This window comes from Rhea americana, unplaced genomic scaffold, assembly GCF_003343005.1.
Source record: "Rhea americana isolate MKP2758 unplaced genomic scaffold, rheAme1 scaffold_45, whole genome shotgun sequence".
In the NCBI taxonomy this organism is placed as follows: Eukaryota; Metazoa; Chordata; class Aves; order Rheiformes; family Rheidae; genus Rhea; species Rhea americana.
The window spans coordinates 1,559,438-1,573,330 of NW_028186590.1; the positions used below are offsets into that span (position 1 = coordinate 1,559,438).

At 38.5% G+C, this 13,893-nt stretch overlaps 1 protein-coding gene across 1 annotated transcript in view; it reads right to left on the bottom strand.

The window, feature by feature from the left end:
* The window catches only part of COL9A1 (collagen type IX alpha 1 chain), a 66,233-nt gene that overhangs the window by 5,093 nt on the left and 47,247 nt on the right, over window positions 1-13,893 (bottom strand). The window contains exons 29-36 of the mRNA XM_085316030.1: window positions 12,406-12,459; window positions 11,591-11,662; window positions 8,052-8,087; window positions 7,900-7,944; window positions 5,333-5,365; window positions 2,880-3,026; window positions 2,372-2,426; window positions 416-604 (exon numbers count right to left, since the gene is read on the bottom strand). Of these exons, the coding sequence (XP_085172156.1) occupies window positions 416-604; window positions 2,372-2,426; window positions 2,880-3,026; window positions 5,333-5,365; window positions 7,900-7,944; window positions 8,052-8,087; window positions 11,591-11,662; window positions 12,406-12,459 (631 nt within the window). The remainder of the gene's footprint in view (window positions 1-415; window positions 605-2,371; window positions 2,427-2,879; window positions 3,027-5,332; window positions 5,366-7,899; window positions 7,945-8,051; window positions 8,088-11,590; window positions 11,663-12,405; window positions 12,460-13,893) is intronic.

Consider the following 13,893-nt stretch of genomic DNA (forward strand, 5'->3'; position numbering starts at 1 on the left):
AAAAAAAAAAAAAAAAAAAAAAAAAAAAAAAAAAAAAAAAAAAAAAAAAAACTCAATCATCAAACCTTTTCAGGGTTCAAGTGACTAAAAATGAGTAGCTGAAAGCCCTAGCTCAAAGGATTTATAGACTTCTTCCTCTGTGCCTCTCTGCTTCAGACAACCAGTGCTGGAAACACAAACTGTAAATTGTATAGCTTAGTCAGAAAAACTGTGATTTTAAACCAGAAACTTAAATATAGATTCCCTCTGGCATAGAAAGGAGTTAGTTGTAAAGCATGGAATACTTAAGGTCAACGTTGGTTTTAATATGGCTGGTATGTGAAACTACCGAACTTCATTTAAATATGACGTGATTCCACATTACAAGGAGAGCATTTATAGTCAACAGCTGAAAGCCAGTTACAGAAATTCTTACCTTTAGGACCTTTACGACCGATTTCACCAGGGGGCCCTTTAAGGCCAGGCAAGCCACGGGGTCCAAGCTGTCCTGGGAAACCATTTTCCCCRGGAGGCCCAGGAACCCCTGGTGGCCCAGGTAGGCCTGGGAGACCTGGAGCACCAAATTCTGGCCTCCTAAGACTCGCTGCCAGCTGAGCTAGTTGTTCTGCAATAAACAGCAAGATAGAGTTAAGTAGTAAGCGCAAATGAATGGAGAGATTCCACTGTATCAGAGGTCACTAAGGAAAAAGGTATATCTGATGTGGAGCTAATACTCTGCTATGGGAACAAACAGGTTACAATACAACACTTTCCTTATGTAAAATGCTGGTTAGAAAGTGTATTACATAGAAGATACTATCTTAGCACTATCAGTGACAAACTGTATAGGCATGTTATCAAATTGTTCATTCTGAACTTAACATCTTCATGACATTTGGAGGTTGAAATGATTTAAATGTATATGTTTTATTTAAAAATGTCCTTATAATTTTGATTTTTTTTTTTAGTTTTCATGGAGTAAGAAAATGGATGCATGCAAATTGGTGACTCTTAAAASAGTACAGATGTTTCTTTGTTACTACTGGATAATACATATTAAGATCTGGCCTTGYAGAAAAGAACTAAGAAACAGGAGATAATCTGTGCTGGCCTGCCTAATAACTCAAGGACCCTTATTTTCAGAAGAATCCCTTACATTTGTGCTTGTGTACTCAAGTTTGGTAAATAACTGGACATTTTACATCAATGGTTTTTACTTAAAGTAAATCAGCAAAAGCAGGAGCTGTGCCAGCAGAGAGCTGAGGGATCCTAGCAACAGCCGTGCAAATCTGTGGCCAGAGGAATCTGCTGAGGAGCTGAACTTCAGCTAAGGCTGCCTTCAAGCTGACCAGCTTAACAGATATATATATATATATATATATTTTTTTTTTTTCAGTATGAATACATGAGCAATTCTAGGGCTTTCAGGAAGGATGCACTGAAGATAGTCTACATTTTTCCCACATCCTTGTGTTCACTGCTAATTCTGATGATTGTGAGTAAACTCAAGCACCGTGTCTGACTTCTCTGCATCCTCCTCAATATTACAGTGTTTTTCAAGAGCCTACTTTAAAAGGTTCTTTTACTGGGTCATTTTTTCTGTTCATAGATGAAAACCTTCTGTCAGAACAGGAGGTTAAAAAATAAAATACTCTGTTAGGCAGTATCAGGAACAGTAACTTGTAKTGAGAATTTTTAAATTAAATCATGAGCAGCAATTTTATTCTGCTAAACTCTTARCATTACAAAGACATAATACCCCAAAGGGCATCAACAACAGCAAGTATGAAAAAATCTCTTTTACGTTTGCAGGCCAGCATAAATTTGTAGACTAAATAAATCCCATGCATCCAACTGTAATAGAAAAGCTAGGCATTTCTGTGTACATAGCAAAAGAACTGAATAAATACAATTAGGGTTTTGAACATCTGCCTGTTGTTTTCATTTTATGTTATATTATTTTCTACAGGGAACCTCTCTCTACCTTGTTCTTTTTACTTATTTTCTACATGATTTTTTTTTGCTATAATCTAATAGTGAAACAGTACAAAAGGCCAAACAAACTTTCAGGCAAGCTATACAGTTTTATGTATTTAAACACAGCAAATGGTTGGTATGTAAAATTTATATATTCCTTAAAAGCACTCCAGGCTATGGCCAATAGTGTGGAATCAACAGATGGTTCAATGAGTTGCAGAGGGCATATAAGTAAGAAACTAATTTCTCAGACAGTGTTTACACCAGCCTGTGGGAGGACCATCTGCCAGATCCCCCTGCTGAGGGCATGCTATTCATTCTGGATAAGAGTGGGGAAATGTTGGTCACTTCCACAGMATTAGAATACTCTGATTTAAATGCACAAGAAAATTTGAATACTTCTTAGCATRTTTACCTTGCATGACTCTCATGCAAACCTGCTTAATGTGCTGATCAGTTGGTTCTTTTCCCTAGGATTAAAAAATAATAATAATGTTAAAAAACAATTAATACCACTGTAAATGCTGGTCAAAGAAAGCTGTTCAAGTCYGTGCAAACACAACTATTACAACTGAAGTCAATTTGACTTTCAAGGGAGATATTATGTGTGTGTGATATACTCACGTATCGAACATGGTACATACACCCTACAGTAGTGCAGGTGGCAGAAGAAAACGGAACTGAACTGAACTGAAAGCAGAGGACCGAAAGTCCTACCTATGCACAATCCTAAGATTCTGCCGGTGTAGAGATGTGTCTGTTGCAAGGTACCATGTATTTCAAACTCTACTGTGGCATTTGAGTTTCACATGTGCGCGTGAGTGCATGTGTGTGTGTGTGGTTTGTGATCCTACAGAAGGAGTGGTGCAAGTGACCAGAAGCTAAGAGTTCAGAAGAACCTACTACATGAAAATAGTACTTACAGCAGGACCTTGGCTGCCAGGCAGACCTGGAGCACCTTGTTCACCCTGCAAGCCTCGCGGTCCAGGTGAGCCTCGTGGTCCTTCCATGCCAGGCAGTCCCCGACTCCCCTCAGGCCCCCGGGAACCAGGCTCTCCAGGATTACCAACCTGACAGTAAGAGAGAAGAGTTTTGAAAGATTGCATGTCTGCAGAATAAGTCATGTATTTCTACTTTCATTACAGTGTTCTTTTTGATACACAYATTTCTTTTCCTATTGCTTACTTTGAAAAATGGACACCTTTTTCATATTTCTTTGCTTATAGCATGATTATTTTTTGTTAAATAAAYGAATTTTCATCTACAAAAGCAACAAAGCAAGAGAAGGAGGGGAATAAAATCCAGAAGATACTTATTGCAATGAGTAGACTATCTATTCTTCTTCTGACAACGGTTCATCTGTGCCCAGAGAAACTGCACAGGGAAATGGAAATTCAGGGTGTGAATTTCTGGACTCTGCAGTCATGGGAAGAATTTCTTTCAACTTCAGCAGGAGCAATATTCCATAATTAAAATTCATAGTTTTCAATTCCTCTTTTGTATTTTTGGGGCAGAATATTCAAAGAGAGGTCATTAGTCCTCTGCCTCCTTTGGTCAACAGTATTCTTTGGCTGGTAGCTATCATATGACAAAGGAACAGTAAGTGCAAAGAAACTTGACCATAAACAGTTGCAGGTTCTCACAGGAAGAGCAAAGAGCTTTACTTTCCTGCTGAGACCCAAGCAGTAAATGCTAAGAATGAAGCAGCCAAGTTCAGAATGATCAGCTTCCTCTCCCTTTGCTATGGTCTATAAAATCAAAGCCTGAGGAGTGCATAAATCTCAAGAGGAGCCAGTGTGCATATACACATTTTGCCAATTTCCTTAAAGGGGTGGAGAGTTAAGAAGTTCCAGAATGACTTTGTCTTCAGGGCAGAAGGTATTTCCCATGCTTTAGACGTGCCTCATTCCCAATACAACAGAAATCATGAGCCCTACTGCAGAAATTTAAAGCTAACATCAAGATCATGTATTTAAACTGCAAACTCATAATCATAAAAATCTCTCCATTAAAAGCGTATTGTTGTGTAAATAAAAAATTAACAATGGTCACATGTCATTTTACCTCCTAAAAACAAAAGCTGTAAGGATGCGATTAACTGGATGCATAGTGATTTATGCCAACCTCGGCCTCTGAGCTACTTTCAGTACAAGTCACTGTAGTGAATAATAGTGGTCCTAACAGAAAAAAAAGACAAAAAAAAAACAAACAAACAAACAAAAAAAAAACTCACTACACACTTACAGCTTCCCCAGTCTACTGGGGAAAAAAGTAAGAAAGAGATGCTGCTAAACGCGGCGAATTACCCAACTGTGATAYCGGTTAAGCCCACAAGATGGAGCCACATCAGTTCCATCTATGCTGCATCTCAGGCAGCTCCTTGCTGGCCCTGTCAGAAGGAAACTTGAATATGTTTTAATAGATGTATTAATAGAAGAACACTGATCCCTTCATGGACTAAACAACAAGGAAGTCRTCATTTCTTTCTTTTCCAGACTGGCTAATTACCAGATTCCTTGGTGGATCACTCTTCCTAATGTGTGTACTCACCAGGACAAGCACTCTAGAATCTCAACAAGAGAAGCAAAAGATTTTAAGAGTCTAGAAGAGAAAAACCCTGTAGATTTCTCCTCTACTACATCTCTGCCATCTCCACGTCCTTCCCTTAAGGTCCTGATTAGCAATGAACACCCYCTAGCTCGTGTGTACTTAGCCCCAAAGTCACAGTGGGCGCAGAGAGCAYAGGCGAAATGCCTCTTGTTATAGTCAAGCTCTGTTCCCCGTAGGCAGAACTGTTGATCTGTTCATGCTACAAAACCAATCTGTCAGCTGCTGCAATAATTGCACTCTTCAATGATCCAGAAATAAAAGAGCAGGTTCAGTTCTTAAATGTTCCTTGTGGCATACAAGTTTTGCTCACCTTCTTCATCAAAGACATCATTTTGTTATTTTTCAGAAAAAGAAATCTGGGCCAGAAATACTTCTGCTTTCAGAGACATCACAGTCCTGTTGCCAGCTTTTTCACAGCATAAAGATTACAGGCTGAACACAGCCGTTTCACTGGGGCTCCTTCTATACAACACCTCTACAGCACAAAGAGGCCATTCATTTCCTGAAAAATGAGGTGGCCAAAAAACTGCTGCTGAATGCTGCTTCTCTTTCATGAAGCTTGGAATTCAGGATGTGAATTCCTTTCAAAAATGAAATCATTTTAATATTAGATGTGCTCAGCAATTAAAAAGACGGAATGCTATCAGAACTAATTTAACTGTGGTTTATAAAGACTTGATTACTTATATTGTTTCTTAAACCAGACAACCATCTATCTGATCTACTAGACAGGTATTTTTGGAACACTGTAATTCATTGTACTTACAGAACCCTTTGCACCTGGTAATCCCATGTCACCCTAAACAAAAATCAGACAAAAACTGTATCAAAATAGAGTATCAATTATCATATTCATTATAAATGCAGTAAATTTAACATGATTTTTTAATATTAAAAAATTCAGATATTTTGTACCCGAGGCATTTGGTAATGTATGCAAAATCACACCTCRAATTAATCTGTAAATAAAACTTAAAAATATTTTATTTCTACATTAAGTATTTTTGAGAAATGACTCTTAAAGAAAAAAAATCTGAAATTTATTATAACTATTTTCATATTGCTTATCTTAGAATTAGACATGTGGATCTGCCCTCTTAGATCTGTGAGAGCACAGGACAATCCAAACAAGTAGATTGTTTGGAAACCTTTAGATAGAGCACTATTTAATCAGAATTTTTCAGTTYGTGAGAATCACAAAATTTCACCACATTGTGTAAGCCCAGACAAAACTGCACCAGAATCCAAGCAAATCTCCATCCAAAGTCCTGCAGGGCAGCCAAGGCCCTAGAAGTTGCTAATCCCAATATCCCAGCTTCCAGCAACCCCAAGATCCTTTTGTCACTTGACTGAGAATAGCAGTCCTACTATTCAGAAGTTTTCAWTCTGAACTGGAAAAACAAAAATACTTTGAAGCAAAATCTTATAATCGTCACGAAACAGATATTAACTCATCTCCTTCAACGTCATCGTGGTGCCCTTGGAAAGATTTCAGAAAATTTTATTCCTCCAGTTCTGAACTGTCACTGGTGAAAACACAGAATCACAGAATGATTGAGGTTGGAAGCGACCTCTGGAGATCATCTAGTCCAACCTCCCTGCTCGAGCAGGGTCACCTASAGCATGTTAGASAGGGTTGCGTCCAGGCAGGCCTTGAAGATCTCCAGAGAAGGAGACTCCACAACTTCTCTGGGCAACCTGTGCCAGTGCTCTGTCACTCTCACAGTAAAGAAGTTTTTCCTTATATTCAGGCGGAACTTCCTGTGTTTCAGTTTGTGCCTGTTACTTCTTGGTCCTGTTGCTTGGTACCACTGAAAAGAGTCTGGSCCCATTCTCTTGACACTCCCCCCTCCCCTTAAGGTATTTGTAGACATTGATAAGATCCCTGCTCAGTTTTCTCTTCCCCAGGCTGAAGAGGCCCAGCTCTCTCAGCCGTTCCTCATAGGGCAGATGCTCCAGCCCTCTGATCATCCTTGTAGCCCTATGCTGGACTCTCTCCAGTAGCTCCATGTCTCTGTTGTAGTGGGGAGCCCAGAACTGGACACAGGACTCCAGATGAGGCCTCACCAGGGCTGAGRAGAGGGGCAGGATCACCTCCCTCGACCTGCTGGCAACACTCTTCCCAATGCACCCCAGGAGACCATTGGCCTTCCTGGCTACAAGGGCACATTGCTGGCTCATGGTCAACTTGTCATCCACCAGCACTCCCAGGTCCTTCTCTGCAGAGCTGCTCTCCAGAAGGTCAGCCCCCAGCTTGTCCTGGTGCCTAGGKTTATTTTTCCCTTGATGCCAGTTCTCAGTCCACCTCATTGTCCACTCATCTAACCCACACTTCCTGAGCAGGTTTCWAAGGGCCAGAAATAATGGTTTCTAGTGGCCAGAATGCCCACTTCTTCTATCAGTGAGTATGTCRTAAGTAAAACAAAAACAACTGTCATCAGTTTAAAAACAGACTAACTGGCAGCACACTCAGACATCTCACATACTATTATTTCACAGAACTCCACTTACTGATAGTAAAGCTATGTTATTGGACATCTAGCTCACTATATTACTTAACTTTAAATTTTTTCTTAAATTGAAGAGTGTAGGGAAAAAGCACTTCTTTCCAGCATATTCTCTGGCAGTATACTACCATTTTTAGTGGGCAGTATTTTACTTTCTCTTGAAAGATCAAATGAGGCTTTGCTGGATGAGGCCCATACAAGTTGCTGAACTAACACAGCTGTTCTGTAGGAAGGCAAATCTTTTTTATCTCCTAGGGACATGACCCAGGCATTACTCATGCAAATTCACAATATGCTGCACTCCAGGAGGCCATGCCAGCTATAGCACAGAATACAACAGCCTCTCCCCAGACTGTTTTCCCTAGCAGCCAGACATATCTCCAAAGGTAAAGGCAATAGAAAATATTTACATAAAGTCTGAGTTATAAAAGGTTCTTATTATCTATATTTCTGCTTTACCTGAGTTAGAATATCTTCTCATTCTCACTGTCTCAAATACCAAAAGTTTATATATATATGTATATATGTATATATACACACACACATATATATATATATATCTCCAAGCAGCTTATACTGTATTATACACATAAGGGGATATGCATATTTCAGAGTGTTTTCAAAACAGTAAGAGTGATGTGACGAGGCAACAAAACTGCTAAGGTCTGCAACATGTCCGGTTGGTACCTTATATATAGCAATGACACTAAACATAAAACTGAAATTTGACTTTCAATGATCAAAACATGTTTGAAGAGTTACAATATTTTAAAGTTTTAATCTACAACAACAAGCTGAAACAAGTGAAGAGAAAATAATGCCTTACTAAGTCACCCTTTTCTCCTCCATCTCCTTCTGGTCCAGGTGCACCCTATAGCAAAACAAGACATACTGTCAGCCTTCAGATTTAGTTGATGTAATATACAGCAGTACGCAGTAGTGTGACTTGAAAGCAACAAGATATGTAACAAGACTTACTTGCTCACCCTTAGGTCCTGGTTCACCAACCGAGCCCTAAAAGCAAAAGATAAAACGTTTTACAATTTGAAGCTGCAGAAATTTAAATAGTTTTTCTCTACTCCATAAAGTAGAGGTAAGGTGTAATTTTAAACCAGTCATGTTCTRTTCAGAGCAACCWTTTCCTCCTTCTGACATTTATTAATTTTTTTATTCAATGTATTTGTAACTGGCAATTTTGAATTGTACATTATATTGTCAGTAACATAAATAGAAGCTTTTTAGTGCAAGCACAAATCAGCACAATTTTTTTTCCCCCTCATGTAAGTGGGAAAAATTCAGATGTATCTCCTTTGGTCACCAGTAATACCTACTGGACAAGATAATAATTATGACTTCAGGACTAAAGAAAAGGGAAAACACTAAAGAATCTTCATAACCAAACTTTTAATGCCACTTTGTTAGTATGTTTAGTAAGTTACGAAGATGCTTAACCTTTCTCTCTTTCTGCCTCACAGTTTCTACTAAGTTATATTCAATCCTCCCTATCATCTAGCAATGATGAAAGAGATCTTTCTAACTGCATATTTATAAGAAACATAATGACAGCACTTTAATCTTAATAGTTAATTAAGGTGGCAGACTAAGGGACGTAATAGCACGGAACCGAATACACTGCCACACTGCATGGTCCCAGTTCTGCCTTTCAGGCAGTAGCATCTCTCCCATTTACAAGGGCAGATGCTCTTGCAGTTGCTACAGCTCTGCTATGCGTATTGGTTAGAAATTCCAGTAAGTATATCACTTTTTCTAGCCCTGTTAAGTATTCYGTACTGCCATAGGCCGTACCAGCCTTAGTAATGCAGTGTAAGCATACTGAGAGGCCCAGTATTACAGTCACAATCTTGCTTGCTATTTAATTCTCAACTTTTTTAGCGGTACTTTCTCTAGTATATTCATCATCACAGTGAAAATTGAATGCCCTGTATCCTAAAGTTGGTATTTCCATTTTCCATCTTTGATCTCACAATCCTGTTACAATGTTAAAATATACCTGTGTAGCCAGGCAGAAATCAAACAGGAGTAAATTATTGACTTGGTTAATTTCAAAAACATGCTATTTTTTTCTATACCAAAAATATTTCATTTATAAAACAGTGTATCATTTAAAAAAATTTAATACTTATACTTTGTTAGAAAAGGAATCACACCATCCTTAGATGTTCTTTGCAGTCTGTACACATTCAAATTTGTATATTCCAGAAGAACTGTAATTGTATATTTAAACGTTTTTCTAAAGCAGACTGTGATGCAGTGTTTTCACTCCAATTTCAGAGATTCGTTTAATTCATGTTAAGATATAGGCATAGAAACCAATGTGACATCTGCATTTCATGAACTCAGATTTGTTCTCATGTTGCTGAGGAAAGAGAAACAATACTAAACTTTCTGCAAAGCTAAGTGATGGTAATCACAGACCTGTTTAACATACAGACTTTGTCAAACAGCACAGCAATTATTTTGCTTGAAGTGCTCCCAAAATCTTTTCTTATTAMAGTTTTCCTATTACTCACATTCTGAAAATCAAAGAAATGGGAGATGTTTTTGCTCTTGTGGAAATTAATCTGTAATATTTGTATCAGCAAATATAAAAATTACAGCTGAAACAATCTAATTCTRTTCTATATTTGTTCTCAAAATTTCAAGAGAGAGAGTCGGGTAACATGTCAAAAATTAAAACACTCGTTTTATAACATACTGCTTACCTATTTGTAAAGATTCCTCCCAAAGCATGCCTAGAAATTGTCCCGCAAAGTGCTAGTCGGCATGGGCCGAAGACTGTACCAGAGGCCGTACTATTTAAGGACACACGCGGCCGCGTCCCGGCGGGACACCTGCGCAGCCGCTCCGCGGGGGCCGCTGGGGCGCGATGTGTCCTCCTGGCGCGCTCTGTGTTTCTGCGTGTGTGATAATGCACCAGGCGCCTGCAGACAGTGCCTGGTGTCTAACAGCATCTAGATCAAGAAGGACTACTGAAATGTGTTTTGTTGTGAACTTTGTCAAGCTTTCGGTTGCTCTTCACACCACCTTTTCATATGCATGTTTAGGATTCACAACAGAGCTTTATATGATAGAAAACCATAATGTTTTGAAATCAGGAAAGGGAGAAAGGTTACATTAATCTATAATAACACTAGTGTTTGATCCAAAGACTAGGGTTAATAGATCTTAGAGATAGTTCTTTCCAAATCTTGAAAGGATGTTTGACTCCGTACAAGACAGAGCTTCTACGCAAGGCTAGCTGCAGCTGCGAGCTGTCCAGGGTGGAGAAAGGACGGTATGGCACTGCGCCTTTTCCCTAGGCCTGTGACTTGGAGTGCATACTGCAGATTGGTGCTGCAGCAGTCTTAACTTTGCTCTAGAAAATCCACTCCAGCTTCTATGGGACTGAAGGAAAAAAAACTGAACCAAGGATATAAGTGGATCTAGTTGGCATCTGTCTCAAAACAAGTGAGATAAAAGCAATGGCAGGATGAGGTAATTGCTAGCATAGCTTTAGGAACTTTAAGGGAGTTGCATTAAAAAAATCTAAAAATGCAAATGCAGAAATACTTCAAGGATAACAAAGACTGGCAGGAATGATATTCAGTTGTTTGCCCTTTTTTTGCATTATAAATGCACCTGAGTGGCTTTTAAAAACTGCAAAAAGCAACTGCAAGCCCTATCCAACCACCTTACTGCATGTATCTGGAACATATCAGGGGCAGGATTCCTCTGTCCAGATAAAGACATACATCTGACTAATAATCATATATTTCCTTGAGTGTCAGTAGACAGAAAGAGGCATTTTGAAAGTGCAGTTCATTTTATGCTGAAGTAGATGCCTAAAGTGTGTATGATTAAGCATGACATGAAACTCTCCATCTGTATTACAAATAGGTCTGAAGTCTGATGAGAGGAATTCCATCCTTTGTAACCTCCTATGAGCAAGAGAAGGTAAAGAACATTTTTACTTTAATGTATGGTCTCACTGACATTTATTCAGCAGAGCAGGAAATCTTCTGCCAGTGTGTGAGGACCACAAGGCCTAGTTCTTCATTCCTAACAAAATACTGGAGGGAGCACCTATAGCCTGTAATAGTGTGACAGTTGCATTTGTCAGTGCATTTCCATAGCAGGTATGTTAAGAAGTATACTAAAGGCATTGTATTTACTGCAGATTTCAAAGCTTCTTTAGCAACCAGAGAGTCTGATTTACAATTTCAGATGTGCTTCTGGCAATGATTTTCAAAATGATTTAACCCCCTAAATGATTCAGATTACAAAAAAAAAAAAAAAAAGTACCAGTAATCTTATTTCAGTCTCTTAAATAATATTGTCAAGTCTTTTCTTGTGTATTTTTATGAGCTATAAGTAGTTAGCAGGCACAGAAAGTGCTACTTTCAAGCAGTTAACAGATCTACATACAAAGCCAGAAATTACTGAAAACAGTGCTAAAAAATCACTCTTTTTACTGCTGCCACCACACTGCAGATTACGAATATGAGTGCATTTCTTACCCGGTCACCCTTACCACCAGGTAAACCTGGAGGACCTGGCAGTCCAGGAAGTCCAATATCACCCTGGGGACCCTGTGAAAACAAATTGAGAGTGTAAACTTTCCCGTTCTGTTTTTAGAATGAACAACTAAGCTTCCGAATGCTATTCCTAAAACAACTCTAACCTGAAGAAAAGGGATTATCTGATGAAAATTGGACTGATGTAAAATGCATCCTTTTAACCAGCAGTGTATGATGATTTTCCTTGCTGACAAATACGAAAGAACTGGCTTACGAGGCTTTCCACCCTGCAGTCCTTCGCCTGCTTCTCTCCTAAGGACTTCCTCAGACCTTGCGCTCCGTGGGTCGTGCATTCCTCATTCCTCCCTAACAGCGGCTCTTTCAGCCAACACCTCCCCAGCTCTGCTCCCGCGGCCGTGCAAACACTGCCCGAGCAGCGGTGAAAGGTGGCATTCATGGTCCGGCCCGTTCATTAGCTTCATGCAGCCGTTAGCAGAAAGCTGCTCTTTCACGGCGCCTGTTCCCCGAGCACGCACAGCCCACACAGGAATGTACAGCCCCAGCCTCACGTATCACAGGAACTCTTTTCATTTTTTGAAACAGAAGAAAAAAATCCCACACATTTCCATATGCTTTAAAACAACGCTTGCTAATATTAGCTCAGTCACAAAGGACTGAAAAGGAAACTCAACAGGCACTCGTTTCAGCATTATTTTCAGCTCTATACATAGATGAATAGGTAAGTATAGTTCCAAATGGTACCACAGCTCCTGGAAAGTAAACTAAAGCTCTAAATATGTAAATATGCTGCTTACCAGTTTCCCTGGCAGACCTGGAGGACCCACAGGACCTGGCTCCCCTCTGCTACCCTTATAGGAAATAGAAGGACATTGTTACTTCCTGAAATATTTCTTGTGAACTGGAAAAAAAGCTTGATTTTTTTTCTTAATGTTTAGTGACTTTTTTTTATTAGTGCAAAAATCCATGTACATTAACAACACTGAAAATTCCTAAGAAATGTAAATATTTTGAGGTAATAATGGCACACAATTTTCAAATAGCATTAGATGATTAAACTTATTTATTCTGATGAGTGATTTTTCACAACAAAGTTCCCTTCATGGAACTGCTGCTCAGAGCTTTCTGCCAGGAAGGCATTTATTTCATTAAGACAACTCTGAAGCATACACTTAGCTTTAGGCTTATGCTCTAGTTTCATCAGCAGACTCCCCCACGACTACAATTAAGCACAATTTATAAGCTCCCTACTCAAGAATAACAAGTCCCAGTGAAGGTAAATTTTTATTTTGGGCCTTTAAATGTTATCTTTAAAGTACTTAAAAGCCCATGATCCTACAATGGACAAATTTGAAAACTGCATGCAAAAGTCATGCTTAAGCTCATTTAGGTAATATATAGAGAGAGACTATTATAGGGGAAGGGAATCTTTTAATTGCCATGCATAATAATAAAAAGCATGAACATGCTCTTAACATGCTCTTAACTGTTGCTCTTAACAATATTTTTCACTTTATATTGTTACATCAGTGTTATAACTCCATGTTTTAATGCAGCCATTTGATTATACACTCTGGGTAAATCTGGCATATAGGATAATTTTCAAAGGTTGTAAATAATATTAGAACTAAAGTATCTGTTTCACAAAGGTTTTGTCTCTCATGATCAGACTTCCTTTTAAGAGCAGCTCAATAAGCTTTATACATTTACTCTCACCTGTAGGTGTACAGATATAGACCATGGCAGCACAAGCCTAAGTTTCACTTAAGACACTTTTGTAACTTTTACTATGTAAATGAATGAGTGGTACTTGTTATAAAATGATGATGAAGCATTTAAGATTATAAAATACCAAGAAGCAGAGTTATTATGTATGCAAGTGGATAATCTGTTTTATATAGCTTAGAAAATTTTGGATAAATGCAGATTTTAAACATATCAGTACTGTGTACAGTGAAGAACTTAAAATACAGCATTTTGTTCATAATGAGAAAGATATTGTGACATATTGAACCATAAAAGGAGATGGCAGGCTTAAAATGCGTTTTACAGCAGCTCATAAATGCACTGATGACTTCTCACGCAGCTTAGAAATACTGAACTCTAGAATTCAAGAAATAATTAGGTATCCTGGAGAGATCAGAGAATTAAATATAAACAAACTTTTCCATTAATTTCCCCTCAAATATCCTCTGATATTAAAATCACTGTCCTTTTAAAGAACTTTTGTCTAACTTCTCAATGTTTTTTAGTAGCAAAAAGAAAATAAATAAATAAAAAAAAAC